The sequence below is a fragment of the Eretmochelys imbricata genome, chromosome 8 (genome assembly GCF_965152235.1).
Source record: "Eretmochelys imbricata isolate rEreImb1 chromosome 8, rEreImb1.hap1, whole genome shotgun sequence".
Lineage (NCBI taxonomy): Eukaryota > Metazoa > Chordata > Testudines > Cheloniidae > Eretmochelys > Eretmochelys imbricata.
In genome coordinates, this window is record NC_135579.1 from 88,366,615 (window position 1) to 88,383,332 (window position 16,718).

The 16,718-nt window shown below is 42.9% G+C and overlaps 1 protein-coding gene across 1 annotated transcript in view; it reads left to right on the top strand.

The window, feature by feature from the left end:
- The window catches only part of WLS (Wnt ligand secretion mediator), a 68,895-nt gene extending 52,921 nt beyond the window's left edge, over positions 1–15,974 (top strand). The window contains exons 5-12 of the mRNA XM_077823986.1: positions 1,137–1,273; positions 2,041–2,209; positions 3,895–3,992; positions 5,358–5,421; positions 6,444–6,587; positions 8,274–8,357; positions 12,083–12,236; positions 12,652–15,974. Coding sequence (XP_077680112.1) covers positions 1,137–1,273; positions 2,041–2,209; positions 3,895–3,992; positions 5,358–5,421; positions 6,444–6,587; positions 8,274–8,357; positions 12,083–12,236; positions 12,652–12,761 — 960 coding nt within the window. The 3' untranslated portion in view covers positions 12,762–15,974. The remainder of the gene's footprint in view (positions 1–1,136; positions 1,274–2,040; positions 2,210–3,894; positions 3,993–5,357; positions 5,422–6,443; positions 6,588–8,273; positions 8,358–12,082; positions 12,237–12,651) is intronic.
- Positions 15,975–16,718: the final 744 nt, after the last annotated feature.

The window sequence follows — 16,718 nt, forward strand, 5'->3', positions numbered from 1 at the left end:
CCATTTCTCTGTTCTGTACAAAACCACAATTGCTCTATTCCCTAGTAAGAGTATAGTGACGTATTTTCTAAGGTCAGTCAACTTGTATAACTCCCACTGTCAGTGCAGCCCCTTTTCCCAATGGATCTCTTCTTTGACTATTCTCTTCTAGCTATTATCCCTCCCCTTTCCCACCATGCTGACTTCGCTTGTAGGATAATTCACTGCTATTCTAATCTCTTTCTTGATTGACTCCAGAAGCCTGCAGTTTTACTATGCCCGACTAACATTTCTCTATTGCATACAGTCTGGCTTTGGATCAGAGTTTAATTAAACTGGAAAAATATGCCTCCTATTACATGGCCACTCTAGGCATAGAACTTGAAATAAGGGATGAGAGGAAATAGGAGACCTAGAATAATAGCACTTGAAGAGGAAACTCTTTTAATCCTGTCACCTTTGATTTCAACAAATGTGTCAAGTGTCTTTGTCTATCCCCCATTTCAGTCTTGGATAATTTTGTCCATCAAGGTGCCGAGAGCCTAAAAATGGTTCTCCTGTTTACCACCATTTAATGCAGTAGAGCTGGTCTCTCTGCTCTCACTGTTTTGGCTGTTGATCGGAACTATTTCTGGAACAATGATCAATTTGCCTATTAGCTCCCAGTATTTATTGGGGTTACCATCATGTATGTCCTCATCCCTCCCCATTCCTCATTTAATATTAAGTTGACTAATTTTCATGTTTGAATAAATTAATTTTGTTTAAATGCATGGCAACTTTTATTGATTAAATAGTATGAAAAAAATATACCTATTAAACACCAGTACTAAAATAGTAGATTTCCAAATAACCAGAAATTGATAAAAACAGAAGTGGTGCAATATTTGCATTAGTTATCAGGAGTCCTAAAAATTCTACTTGGACTGAATGGTCAGGACACATTAAACAGCGGTGTACAGCTCTTTCCATTTTGTCAAACACTTCAGCTGTGCATTTCACAAGCAATACTCTTTAATGTTAAGTGGCTGAAGTTCAGACTATTGGAATTTCTGTCAGGCCCTGTGACTATAACAGGATAATGCAAATCTGATCTTGTCTGTAAATAAGGAAAGTGAAATATTGTACAGCTCCCACGGTTAAACTTGTATCCTCAGGGTATCCATCAAAATGGAGGTTTTACAAAGGTATGGTTTGCAATGAAAACCTTCCTCACGCCCAGCATCTTCATCATCATGGTTTGGTATTGGAGACGGATCACGATGATGACACGCGCTCCTGTCCTGCTGGAAAAGTGAGTAGACAAGTAACTCACTGTGATCCAGACAACACATAAGATTTAGGCCAAAATGTATGCCTCATGCAAAGCCTGGGTAAACTGGCCAGGTGCTAGATTGCAATCCCTGTGGATCCAATTTCCTTCCTTCCCCACTCTTTGCCAAGCCAATGTGGCAGCAGAGCTGCTCTTCAACCTCTGTTGCAGTCTTTGTTCTGCAATAGTCTGTATAGCTGATACATTCCTCCTGTGTGTGAGTGACTAGACCCTTTTGCCATTCTCTCACAGCAATCATGGAGCCACAGAATTTGCCTCCCAAAACTTTTTGGTGATGCACGGGAAGTCCCTGCAGGGCTGTGTAGCAGACAGTGTCTGTACCCTCTGCGTCAGCTCCCCAAATTCTGATCTCCTAATGTGGCAGAAATGCCCTAGGCTGCTGCATCAGGGTCCCCTCTGCCTGTGGGTGCATGTGTAGGATTAGCACCATAAGAATTTGACTGCCCAACCAGTCCTTTGAAAACAGCAACTGGTTTTCCATTTTAACTCCTAAGCATGAGCTTTGTTTGAAATAGATACATTTCTTGCCAGTTACTGAGTCACCCTTCATTAAGGGTGTCTCTGTGGAGACAGGATAACAATACTGCTATGTGGGTGGGCCAACAGGAAAGTATCGTGGCAAAAAGGAGGAAACCTCTACTTCTTCATGAAGTTTGAGCTCCTTTGGCCTAGTCCTCCTGGTCCTTTCTTTGAAATAGAAAGGGATTCTGTTCTGTCTGCTTCTCCAGGGTAATCTTTGCTCTTGGGATTTCCATGACGTTCATAAACATCCCAGTAGAGTGGTTTTCCATTGGATTTGACTGGACTTGGATGTTGCTCTTTGGAGATATTCGACAAGGAATCTTCTATGCCATGCTTCTGTCATTTTGGATAATCTTTTGTGGAGAGCATATGATGGTGGGTGTGACTATAGAGTAAAGAGTATCTTGTTCCCTTTAGAAATCCGATAAGTTGTTTGTAGCATATGTGAATAAATGCTAGGGAGAAACTGTTACCAACCAGACTTTCACGCAGGTTTAGATGTATACATCTTAGCTAGGAAACGAGCATCTCCTGCTTTAAAAACCCTCTCCCCAAGAGCAAATGCAGCATCAGTGGTTGCTTTAGACAAGCTCCCCGGTGGAAACTAAATGTTTGCAAAGCAACAATTTGGAGTGTTGTGCACATTTTTCATCAGATCTCTTCCTTGGAAACCGCATAGTGCTCCAGTGCCCAGACTGGCAGAACAGTGTTAGTCTATGGGCTTGGCTACATGGTGCTTTAGGGTGTAAATTCTAAATCACACCAGCATGTCACACACTAACTGGCCCATGTGGACGCTTCTAATGGGCACTTAAAGATCCCTACTGCCTGTTAATGTACCACATAGACAAGTCCTAAGTTTAAGCAGAACTCCTCACCTGCTTTCCTCCAGATGGACATGCTGCTTGTTAATTTCCCACAAATAGAAATGTACAGATGCCCTCAAAGCTGAGAGGTTACTTATCAGTAATTCTTCTTTGGGAGTCACCTCTGTGCATTCTCACTACTTGCCCACCTTCCCCTCTACTCAGAAGTCTGTATGACATCAGGACTGTGTGGTTTGGTAGAAGGAACAGAGGCAGTTGTTTGGGGGGCGGGACTGCATTCCCATATTAGGGTAGGGCAGGGCAGGGGTGGGCAAAGGTTTTGGCCCGAGGGCCCCATCGGGGTGGGGAAATTGCATGCAGGGCCATGAATATAGGGCAGGGGGGTGGGGTACGGTGTGCAGGAAGGGGCTTGGGGCAGGGGGCTTAGGGCAGGGATGCAGGAGGGGTGCGGCAGGGGTTGGGGTGTACAAGGGGGCTCAGGGCAGGGGTTGGGGTGTACAAGGGGGCTCAGGGCAGGGGGTTGGGCTGCGGGGTGCCGCTTACTTGGAATGATTCTGGGGTGGCAGTGGCACGCAGCAGGGCTAAGACAGTCTCCATGCCTGCCCAGGCCCCGTGCCACTCCCAGAAGCGGCTGGCACCACATCCCTGCGGCTGCTGTGGTGGGGGTGGGGGGCAGAGGGCTCCGCGCACTGCCCTCCCCTGTGGATACCTCCCCCGAAAATCCCAATGGCTACAGTTTCCTGTTCCCAACCAATGGGAGCTGTGGGGGACGGTGCCTGGAGGTGAGGGCAGTGCACAGAGCCCTCTACCCCACCTCCCAAGGGGCCTCAGGGACGTGGTGCCGGCAGCTTCCAGCAGGGACGTGGGGACCACGGCACCATGGGGGTGATAATCTTGCGGGCTGGATCCAAAGCCCTGATGGGCTGGATCCGGCCCCTGGGCCATTGTTTGCCCACCTCTGGGATAGGGCAATGATGTCTCGCTCTCACAAGCTCTTTCATGTATCCTCCAATGAACATGGCTTCCCCGTGAAGTTATGCAGCTCGAAATCTGGGATGCCATATCCCACCATGGATATGCACAGAGCTGACACAAAACAGCACCTAGTAAGTAACCTCTTTCTTGACTTAGGAATGTCCTTTGCTATCAGCCTCACTGTGCGTGCATAATTCAGTCACTTTTTTTCCCCCCTTCCATAAATTAACTTATTTTTATCATGGCTTGATTCATTAGGATCAAAATGAACGAAATCGTTTTTCTGGGTACTGGAAACAGGTTGGGCCCATAGCTGTTGGTGCCTTCTGCCTTTTCATCTTTGACATGTGCGAGAGGTAAGGGAGACTTTTTTTTCTCTAACACTCTGTAGTGATAATACAATTGTGCTCTGATCTCAGGTGCTGCCCTCTTTTTACAGGGGCATACAATTTTACAGGGGGATACAATTCATCTTTACACTGAGTCCATGTTGGTTTGCCTTTTTCTAATAGCTTTATTGAGACAAGGATTGAAAAGTTGGTACAAAGGCTTCGCACTCTTCAGGCCATTTGGGTCTCCTCATGCCAACACTGGTATTCACCAGCCACCTTTCTGTGCTCCTTGGGGAAAGGAATGGCAAGTCCCTTTTCCTCAGACTAGGTATTCAAGTCATTAGCCCTCTTATAACTCAATTTCCTCCAGGCCCAGAGTTCAATTTCTTAGACATCCCAGTAGCAATTTCCCTAATTTAAGTTTTCCCTTCCACATTAGATTGCATTACTTAAAAGTAGACTTCTTACTGGAAAATGACTGAAAGTGAGAGAAAGAGATAAAAGATAGCTCTTTGCCTGCCTACACATAAATTCACAAAGCATGGAAATATTACCTGTCACAGGACAAAAAAAATTTTTTTTGACTTGTAGGTCAAAGGGTATATTGAGTAATCTCAGAAAGCTGCATTGGAACAGTGAGTGAGCTTCCGGATGAAAATGCAATAGACCTAGTCCTGTCTTTTTTTTTTTTTAAATGAGGCTCTTATCCAGCTCTGTACCCATTGTGGGCTAAAATACAATTCCTTACAGTATCGCTTCATTGGTACATGTCATCAAGACATAAAAGTTAGCCCAGTCTCTTATATTGTTGTATATGAAAGTTTCATCCCTTTTTCCTGTCTTAACACTTACATGGGGAAGATTTTTATTAGCTGTACCCTATCCATTTCCAACGAACGCTTTTTTGAAGCAATGTGGAATCGTTATAATTCTGCATAATTGAAAAGGAGGTTTAATACTGTGCAAGTGACAAGAATTCCTTCTCAGCCAGTGTGCTTGACACCATAAACAATGCATATTTTAAAAATGCTATGACTTGCATAGCTGATACAAGTCACTTTTGGACACACACCCCGACCCCCCCCCCATGCTGACCGCAACTGTCCAACCATTTGCTTCACCATTTTTCTTGCAAAGAGACAAGAAAGCTTTTCCTTTCGCTTTTATAGTACCGTGAAGTTGTGTTGGAACAGTTTTTGTAAGATTATGCATCCACTGGAATGTAAACTGAAGTTTTCCCACCCACCTCCATACACACTCCCAAACTGCAAAATAACATTACTCATTTTTCCAAACTGTTAAGTTAGCTGTATAGAAATGTGTATTTTACTGTATCTTTGACTCTTTGCATGTGAATTCTGATTGCCCTGAATTCTCTCCTATTTTTAGAGGGGTACAACTGAAAAATCCATTCTACAGTATCTGGACCACAGATGTTGGCACGGAGCTGGCTGTATCCTTCTATCTGTTTTTATGCAGTAGCATTTATTTTGTGTTAGGTTTTTGGAGTGAGAAATACATTTTAGTAACTAAAAATTTCACTTTCTCAAAGTACTTATGGAACCTGATGAAAAGCCTGTTCACTTTGGTAAGATGGAACTAGGAAATTGGTTTCTGACTCGAATATAGTAGAAGATCCAGAGTTGCCTTTGAATGAACAACTTTATGGCTCTATAGGGGGACACTGCTATAAAATACTAGTGCAGCCTGTAGATTTTGCTGCAAGAATGAATTCTGAAATTAGTATTGAGATAATGGAAATGATTAGAAAAATTAGCATCTGCCTCAAATTGCAGAAAGTCTAGGAAATGGCACATCTTGAGTTAGTGATTCTAGAAAAAATCCTGTTCTCTCTGAACCCTGTCTAAACTGCACCCTTCGTGCTGTTTCTTCTCCTGGTCTGAACTAGAGCTGTTTTTCTCTGGGGCAGTTCATTTAATTGCTGACACTTGGAAGCGTGGTCCTACAGCATTTATACAAATTGCTTTTTAAATTTGCCTGGTCAGGCTGGAAGTGCTTTTAGCTGCATTTAATTTTTATTACCAGGCTAAGATAAGGTAATGTGATTAGTTTCACTTCCTCAGCATCCCAGTCCTCTTACAGGAGTCTCCTAGATCGCATGTTGGTTGGTTATTACTTCTCGTCTTCTCTGCTAAGCCTCGTCTCTTTATACCAGCGGAGCAGAAGTGACAGTTCCAGCTTAGCCTTTTTAGCCTGCAGGAGTTTTAATATTTTATCCCTCGTTAACACCATGTTAAATGCTTGGGGAACAACCGGAGCGTTGGCTCTGGGACTGAGCTGGGGAAGGGACCGTGAAGCACTCAGACAGAAGCTTCTATTTAATACATACTAGAAGCCTGAATTAGGATTATTGCAATAATTAGTTTACTTTTGTAAAGTTCTAATTACCTGGATAATATTTTCTTCAGTCTCCTGCTTTGTCAAGTAGCTGTTTCCTTTAACTTTACTGCTCAGATGGCATTTATTATAGTTGCAGGAATCTGCCTTTGCCTCTACTTCCTGTTTTTGTGTTTCATGGTGTTTCAAGTGTTCAGAAACATTAGTGGGAAACAATCCAGCCTCCCAGCAATGAGCAAGGCTCGCAGGCTTCATTATGAGGTTAGAAAACCCTTGTTGGATTAAAGGTGTGCATGTTCATGTGCTCATTGCTTTAGTATTCCAAAAAGGCTACTGATAATCTACCAGAAAAACTGTATCCACCCTCATTAGCTTTTTTTCCATCATTTAGAAAACTTCGTATTTTACCAGCTTTCTCATGCTGCCAAAACCATCCTAATGTCAGTTCACAAAAAGGCAGTCAACTTTTCTTCGTTCTGATGTTTAGCCCCCACCTAATGCTTTCAGTCTTCAAAGTACTTGACAAACACTAATCTGCCCAATGTACTCGTAGGCATTTACTCCCAATCCACTCTGTGTTTCTCTTCAGAGTGGTGTGGCCAGGTGGTAAAACCTTTTGAGATCTACTGATGTAAAGCACTATTATTACAGATGAGGAAAATGATGCAGGGTGCTCATGTGACTTGCCCAAACCACTCAAGAGAGTCTGCATCGGAACAGGATTAAAAATCCAGAGTTCCTGGTTTGCCATCCTCTCCTTAGGCCATGCTGGCCTCTGGTCAGAGCTGTACTCATTCCTCTTTAATTGCTGTTGCGGAGCAGAAGAAGGAGCCAAGATAGAGTTGCAGTCAAGCCAAGAATGCCTGTTGTTGTCTTGGTGATAAAGTTTTGTGTCCATAAAACTTGGGTAGACAATGGTCCGATGAGTCAAATTCTGTGTCTAATCAGGTTGTTTGTGACTCATTAAAAGATACATTACTTGTTCCAATAAGAAAATCTGGATTTTTGCAGACATTTCCCCGAAGTCTTAGCTCTTCTTTCATCTTTTTCCTTGAGTTAAAAGCATGGCACCGGTATTATGAATTTGTGTTGCAATAGAGCTTAGGGCTCCACTGCTCTAAACACTGTGCAAACGCTTAACAAAAAGACAGTCCTTGCCCTGAGGCCTTCAGTCTTGCCACCTCAGCCCACCTGCTGCACAATAGCAGCTGTGCACAAACTAACTTGTAAAATGTCCTCACTCCCCCAAGGTGCCCGAGTCAGTGTGATTCAAAACTAACATAACTAAAATCTGTCTTTGTTAAATTCAAAACAGATTTAAAAAAGCAAACAAAGTCTGTGATAAGCCCCCCCAAACCATGTAAATTTATGTCATTTGTTTGATGTCTTTAATCTACAATCCAACATTCATTTAGTCGCCTTAAATTCTCGGCCAAAGAAAATTAGATAAGGAAAGTTTGCACTCTCCTCACATGAACTCGTTACACTTACAGAAACAGAAAACATTTGTAAAGTAGATCACTCCTGATATAACCTAACAAACCCTCATCACAGATATATGTTCTAGAAAGAAAGCATATCTGATTTATCAAGGAAGCCACAGACTATCAAACGTGCTGTTAATTTAATGAAACCTTGTTGCTTAAACTCAAGTGTTTCCTTCACATTAGCTCTAAGTAAATCCGTTTAATTTCACAGGAGCAAATGTAATGGAAAGCAGTAGCAGTCAAGACCTCTACACCCCACACAATGTAACTGGCAGGAATGCAGACGTGTGGGGAACAGAGAATACCGGCTGTCACCAGTGTAGGACAAAGGAGCGAGTGGGTGGTTGTGGGTTTTGTGGTTTTGGACTAATCTTTTTTCCAACTTCCATCTTGTAGAAGCCAAAAATTGAAATGGGATTGTCTGTTCCGTTACGATGACCAGTGTCCTCTCTCTAAATAGGGGCTGATTTTTAGGTTCAAGTTCTTGATGCTCATCACTCTGGCCTGTGCAGCAATGACTATCATCTTCTTCATTGTCAGTCAGGTGAGTGTGCTGAAACCAAACTGGGTATGACAGAGTGCAGTATCCAAATTCCTAAGTAGCCAACATATTGGTTATATCCTAGTACAGAGGACACAGGAATGCATAGATTGTAAGCTGGGCTGGTAGCGTCTGCTTATTATTAAGGCTGCCTGATCTTTCCCATTATAAGACCCTGTTGTCAGTTGTTTAAGTTTGCCAAAAAGTTAACTGTTTGGGTTGAAATTTTTCATACTGAGTGTCTGCCTCAGGACAAAAAGAAAAGGAGTACTTGTGGCACCTTAGAGACTAACACATTTATTTGAGCATCACCTTTCGTGAGCTACAGCTCACTTCATCGGATGCATTCAGTGGAAAATACAGTGGGGAGATTTATATACACAGAGAACATGAAACAATGGGTGTTACCACACACACTGTAACGAGAGTGATCAGGTAAGGTGAGCTATTACCAACAGGAGAGCAGGGCGGGGGGGAACCTTTTGTAGTGATAATCAAGGTGGGCCATTTCCAGCAGTTGACAAGAATGTCTGAGGAACAGAGCCAGAAGAGTACCCAGAAGTTACCTACTACAGGACAGGCCCAACAAAGAAAATAACAGAACACCACTAGCTTTCACCTTCAGCCCCCAACTAAAACCTCTCCAACGCATCATCAAGGATCTACAACCTATCCTGAAGGACGACCCATCACTCTCACAGATCTTGGGAGACAGGCCAGTCCTTGCTTACAGACAGCCCCCCAACCTGAAGCAAATACTCACCAGCAGCCACACACCACACAACAGAACCACTAACCCAGGAACCTATTCTTGCAACAAAGAATTATAACATTCAAAAACCAGTTGGAGAACACTTCAATCTCTCTGGTCACTCGATTACAGACCTAAAAGTGGCAATTCTTCAACAAAAAAACTTCAAAAACAGACTCCAACGAGAGACTGCTGAATTGAAATTAATTTGCAAACTGGATACAATTAACTCTTGAATAAAGAGTGGGAGTGGATGGGTCATTACACAAAGTAAAACTATTTCCCCATATTTATTCCCCCACTTTGTGCCCGCTGCCCCGCCCCCACTGTTCCTCAGACGTTGTTGTCAACTGCTGGAAATGGCCCACCTTGATTATCACTACAAAAGTTCCACCCCCACCCCCGCTCTCCTGCTGGTAATAGCTCACCTTACCTGATCGCTCTTGTTACAGTGTGTATGGTAACACCCATTGTTTCATGTTCTGTGTATATAAATCTTCCCACTGTATTTTCCACTGAATGCATCCGATGAAGTGACCTGTAGCTCACGAAAGTTTATGCTCAAATAAATGTGTTAGTCTCTAAGGTGCCACAAGTACTCCTTTTCTTTTTGCAGATACAGACTAACACGGCTGCTACTCTGACACCTGCCTCAGGACAGCTTCCCCCCCGCCCCCAGATTTGAGGCAAAATAGTTTAACCATTTGCAATATGAAGGTAGTGGTGGTGTGGTGGGGCCGGGTTTCCACGTTTAAAAAAAAAAAAAATTCTGGTGACCTTTTTCTTTGAAAATCTCTCTAATATGTGAGGATGCAATTATAGACTGTGTCATAATACATGTTCACAAGGGGGCCGAATTGAGGTTGCATAGGAAACCTTAATTGGAAGAACAGCCGTACTGGGTCAGACCAGTGGTCCATCTGGTCCAGTACCCTGTCTTCTGACAGTGGCCAATGCCAGATGCCCCAGAGGGAATGAACAGAACAGGTAATCAAGTGATCCACCCCCATGTTGCCCATTCCTAGCTTCTAGCCAACAGTCTAGGAACACCATCTCTGCCCATCCTGTCTAATAGCCGTTGATGGACCTGTCCTCCATGAACTTGTCTGGGGTGTGTGTGTCTGTGATTTTTTTTAATTCTGGTGTTTAACTTTTGAGTGCTTGATTTTGTAGTCTTAAATGCTCTAACTGTTTGTTTTTTTGGGGAGGGGGAGGAGAGGAGAGAAAGCGAGAGTGTGCTCTCTTCCCTCTGAACGTGGATTTAGCCTATAGATCTAGATATATAAGTATAATAAAACTATAGGGTATTCGGCTATGTTTTAAGTTGCACAGGTAAAACACCATGCACCCTCTTGAAGGTCTACCCCACAATATTCTTCTGAGAATAAACCCCTTCACTCTCCTGACCAGTTCCCAGGACTACAGCCTCCCAAGATGACTTTCCATTGTTAAGATGTTTTATTGGCCTCAGGTGTAAGGCAGCAGTCGCATAAACATGCAGGCTTTAGTTGAAGAAATACAATGGATACACCCTTACAAGTTATAAAATAGTCAAACTCCTTTCTACTTTGAAAGTAGAGCTGTTCTGAAACTTTTTCGTCTGAATTTTCTAAAGAGTAATGCTCTTTTCCCAAGGAAAATGTCAGTTGTAGGACAATTTCAGTTTTGCTTGGGGGGGGCTTCTTTTCTGTAGGTGAAATTGAAAAGACATCTCCCCAGCTAGGCACTGGGGTGCGGGGGGGGACTGAGAGCCCCAGTTCTTTGGCTGCAGGAATTGGGAGGAGCGGGTCAGCTTCACTGCAGGCAGAAAGCAAAACTGATGATGGGCAGCTGAAAGATTCGGTTTTGGGAGAAGCAAAATGGAGTTTTTCTTGAAGTCCTTTCCTGTGAAAAAAATTTTGGATGTTTCATCTCTGCTTGTGATGAAAACTTTTTCAAAAAGGTGAAATTTTTCACACAAAGGGATTTTATTTTCTTGCCAGTTTTACTGCTACTGTTGAGTCATGCACAGAAGTACCCTCAGACATACTATGTTAGAGAATCTAGTCTCTGTGCTCCCTTTGCATATGAAAACAATGCCGTAGTTTGATTGGCATGGTAAGATAACTCTGATCTAAAAATCTGTTCAATTGAAGCAGTTGGCTTGAAGGTCTACCTCAAATCTGGCAAATCATTTTGTCTGGTTACTTGCATCAAGTTTGGTATTTTTGTTTGTTTAAAGACTCTGTTCTGCCACTGTCTTTCTTTCTTTAAAGCAGAGCACCCTTGTTTTCTATGGGGAATTCTGCTTTAAAGTCAATGGTAGGGTATGGCCCCAAATGGCTTGTTCATTTGGCTTTAAAATGGAAGGCAGTCTTAAGGTGCACAGCTCATGCATTTCATTGTTTTCAAAAGATTAATATTAAATTACTGTTTTCTTAACTCTCCATAGAGTCTCCTGTCTTTCTCTTTATATCTGGAACTAGTGCTATCAGGCATAGGTCTCTGCTGTAAGACAGAAGCAGTGAGACATGTTGGATGCCATTAGATCTTTGCATTATTCATGCTGTTTTCTTCTATAAAAGGTTTATTTATAGACCCTCTAAAGTTTTCAGACATAGCTAGTCTCCCAGGTACTGCCTGAATATGATTATCCTCTCACTAACGTCTTGAATGACTGGAATGATCTAACTTGAATGTTCTGAGATTAAATTTTGTTAGTTTTTAAAAAAACAAAGATGAATAAAGTTTCTAATATGAATGTTGTTGCATGTGCCATTCTTTATAGACTGGTGACAGGGGAAGAGACTTTTTAGTATAGGCTTTACTTTGATGTGTTTGTCTGGACATGAATTGTCCATGTACTTCATTCTGTCTTAATTTCAGATTTCTATGTAGCTGCTCTTAGAAACATATTTGCTTTGTAGGTGCTTGCTCATTATAGGAGAATTCTCTTTACCTATCTGTCCCTATTGAATCTCTGCTTTCTCGTGGACAGGTGACTGAAGGCCATTGGAAATGGGGGGACTTCACAATACAAGTGAACAGTGCCTTCTTCACTGGCATCTACGGGATGTGGAACCTTTACGTCTTTGCTCTTATGTTCCTATATGCTCCATCACACAAGAATTATGGTGAAGATCAATCAAATGGTAAACTGGGCTTTGGTGTGGCTCTTAATTGCATATGAATACTAACTTGAAATAGCCTGGGGACAGCATTGTGTAGCTGTGGTGGAGGAAGTGAAAGACAAGACTGAGGAATGGAACTAAATAGTTTGTTTACTGAGTTTACAGTTGGTTTCCTTGGAATATCTTTCAGTAACACAGTGGCTCTTCATCATTAGCTCATGTAACAGTGTTTGTTTGTTTTGGACTGAAACCACTGCAAGGGAACATTCTTCTCTTCAAATGAATCTGACTACATGGAAACCCTTCGTAGTCCTCAGTTTTAGAAAAGCTTATTCTTTCCAAAACCCAAACTCTAGGGAAATTTAACCTGGCAGTCACTCTCTAGTTCCCAGGTCCTTCTTTGTGCATCAAGCTGAAATGTAGCTTTGTATTTCAGGTGACCTGGGAGTAAGTAGTGGGGAGGAGCTTCAGCTCACCACCACCATCACCCATGTGGACGGGCCAACCGAGATTTATAAGCTGGCTCGCAAGGAGGCTCAGGAGTAACTCCTGGAACACCTCACTTGGGACAAACACAATGAAGTACAATACACAGATTGAGACAACAGCCTCCTTGAGGACACATCAGAAGTAACTCTACAAAAGCCCAGTATTTATAGTGTGTTCACTGAGCAGTGGCACTAAAATAGAACCTCTGTAAACTCTCTTTAATATGGTATATTATCTCTGGGGGAGGGCAGGATATGTAGTCTATATTTTACGTAGACACGCTAAATGAACACTAAGGGTGCAAAGTGAAACCTTCAAGAGTTAAAAGCCAGGATTAATGTTGCCTGCGGAACCTTAATTTGAATACTTGTGTGTATGCAGGATGATAGTCTTTAATTACTGGGGTTTTTACACAGGACTCCTGCCTCATTAATGCACAAAATGGACAGTGCTCACTTAAGAGGAGGTATTTAGTATTTTGTTTTCTTTGGTGTGCAATTTCCTCATAAACACACAGAAAACACAAAATTATATTCTGTATCTAACCATATTGACACCCTCTCCCCCTTCCCCCCAGTTGGGTCACTAGCAGGGTTCAAACCTTTAGATCTGTAGTACAGACCTCTGCCACTTAAGCTAACAGTGACTGGTAGCAGTAGTAGGCTGTTACCTGATGTGTGAACTAGGCACTAAAGACGGGAGAGATGCACACTTTACTAGTAGGTTTCACAGCTATTTGCTGACAGAGAAATGTAGAAACTCTGGACTCCTGGATTCTTTTCCAAGTCCTGGAGGGGAGTATACTCCAGTGGTTATAGACCTTTCTGCCCTTGTGTCCCGCAACCTTTTTGTATCCTCCTATCTGCCCCACACCCATTGGGCTCCTGAACCCCCTTCTCTCCCCACCCCTCCTTCCTCCATTTCTCATTCCTCTGCATTCCAGTGATGGCTCTTTCTCATCCATGATGCCTGGGTGTCAGGAGAGGGAGCACTGAGGACACAGGAGAGACTGTCTCCCTCCTCTGTTGCTGTGGCACTGGGCACAGGATCCTGCAGCAGCTGGGAGGAGCAGTTGCAGGGCAACTCCTACTCGATGCCTGCAGCACTAGCATGGAACATACTCAGCAGAGATGGAATGTCTGGAGAACTTAGCTGCCAAATCGGCACTGAACATGTGAGAACCAGTGTTTTTCAATGTCTAGTAACTTGGCCAAACTTCCTAACCAGTTCTTAGACTCTCTGGGGAGTTTAGCTCTGGCAATGTCCTGCAGAAGACTGCACAGTTGAGCAGGACTTTCCCTGCAATTGCTGCTCTTGGCTGCTGCAGGATGCTGTAGTGCTGCATACGGTATTAAGTCCTGTGTTCTCCCTGCTAATGCCCAGGCAGTGTGGAGGAGGAAACAGCCTGATTTCAAATGCAGAGGGGATGATCCAGACCTGGAGGGAGAGGGAGTGGACTAGGATACATGTGGATTGGGGGTGTGTGGGAGAGTAGGAGGAAGAGCTAGAGCTGTGGTGAGCAAGAGAGGAAAACTAAGACAGGCATGGGTTGGAGGGGACTGGGGCAGAAGGGGAGAGGCTGAGAGAGATGGGCAGAAGGGTCTGTGCCCACTCGAGTGCATGCTATTCCAGAGCTTAAGATGGATTCCTGAGTCTCTTATTTCTGCTGTCCGCAAATATCTTTTGAAACTCCTGGCAAAGTTTGTGTCTCATCCCTCTGTAGAGCTTGGTCCATGCAGAGGATGACAGTCGACTGCTATCCATTGCTCAAGTAATAGAGGTTTGTGCTGTGAATCTAAAGGTTCCAAATCTGCTGATGACTCATGCATAATAAGTCTGTTTGTCACTGAGGTCATGGAAGTCACAGAATCCGTGACTTCCAGAGACCTCTGAGACATTCTCTGCTTCAGCCCAAGGGGCTGCAGGACTCTGGAGCTGACAGGCAGTGGGGCCCTGGCAGGGTTCCAGTGACAAGTGACAGCCTTGCATGGGGAGACGGGGGTCACTTCGGACAAATGGCTGGGGTGTCCCATTTTCTCTTTGGGAAATATGGTCACCCTGCAGCTCCCAGTTGCCATGGACAGAGGAGGGCACAATCATTTTCAGTTGGCTTTTTTTTTTTTTTAAAAAGCCTGGTAAATCACACACAAACTACAGTATTGCTAAGGTTGCAAAGTCAAGCACTCAGTTAGGAAATGTCAGTATTAAGCTTGCCTGTGTAACCTTAATATGACTCTCTTGGACATATACATTATGATGTATTTTTTAATTAATGATCTCGCACTATTTCCTGCTCCCCATAGGCCCCCTCTGCCTTATCCAGTGCAGACGATGGACCTGCTGTGGGGATAAGTCAGAGATGTGTAGTGAAGGACACTGCTGTCTGTAGCATCCCCATCACTAAATGTGTGTGTTTCAGTTTCTGGCTGCTCACCTTGAGATACCTAGGACTGAATTTTCAGAAGTGCTAAGTGCTCCAACTGAAATCGAGTGGTGCTCTGCTTTGAGCATAGATTGTAAAGTGCTATGAAATGCTAAATCTCCTAAAAACAAGGCTCTGGGCTTCTCAAATTCGGTACCAAAAATTAATGGAACTTTGACAATTTTCTCCATAAATTCTGTGCCTCAGTTCCCCATCCGTAAATGGGTAAATGCCACCTCTGTGAGAGGGGTGTGTGTGTGTGAATGTATTAATGTTTGAAGCACTCTGAGAGCCCTAGGAGGAAATTATTAATTTTGTATCCAGTGCAGAGTTTGGATGGGTTTTGTCAAATAGAGCCTGGACCCACACTGAGGAGAATAAAAGAAGATATTAAATAAATATATGCTCACATAATGAGACAGGGGTCCTCTGGAGAAAATATAGATAAGCATATAATTAAAGACTGTAACATAACACACATATTCCCAAGGGGGCAGAGCACTTCCATTCTCAATTCTGGCATTTCACAACTTTTGAGAGCTTGACTCTGCAACCTTAACCTACTTTAACTTTAGTTTTTTATCTAATATCTATGTACCTAGAATAAATTCATCTTGATTTCTTTTATAGTATAGTGTAACATTGCATGTTGTAAAGATTGATTTACAAAAGACTCATTGCAGCTTCAAAACCAAATCTCGTGTGTCCAACACTAACAAGTTTGCTATGGTGTAGATATCTCTTTATATTTGCTAAACTACTAACTGCCACTTGCACACCAGAAATAGCCCCTGGGTCTTAGTAAATTGTTCGTTGTATGTTCCCTTTTTGCAAAATGCTTTAAGCAACCTGGAAAAAATGTAGTTTTGTTAATTTAAATAAAATATACAATATTGTGGGTTTGTTGTTGGTTCATTGAGTGAGAAGAAATTGTAGCCTTTTTATGGTTTGTCTGCTGAACTACAGTGGATAGACCAGTGGGGCAGAACTGTGCTTTACTGGAGACCTGAATTTCCCACCTAGCCACTTAGTTCTTGGTGATATCTTTTTGGCTTTCTAATCATTGTATTTCTTATGAAAATGCAAAACTGATTTTTTGGAAGCTGGAATTCTTTTTCATAACTCGTTATGCGGCAAGATGGCTAACATAAGCAACTTGTCACTTCAAATGTGATGAGATGCTGAAAAGCAGTACTTCAGTAGCTGAGCTCCTTCTCTCTTTAATCCCTCACTTTAGAAGCAGTTACGTTATCAAAGTAACTTAGATCTTACTTACACCAGGCCAGATCCAGTGCTTTTTGAAGTCAATGGGAACTGAAGTGGGGCTGGTCTCAATATCACAGGTATTTGGCATTGGACCCTACAGCTAACTGGAATCCCCCTTCTGTTTCCTTGTACTTCAAACCGACTTTCCTAACTAGTTTGGCATGTACATCTGCCAAGGGGTGTTCTGTGAAGGGAAAGCTAATGTATTCAGTGAAACAATTTGAACGGACTGTTGAACTTATGGGAAACTGTCAGAAAGAGTGAGTTCCCTTGGTCGGAAAGTGTTCAGAGCTAAAACCAAAACCTACCTCCCTGATTAGGCTTTC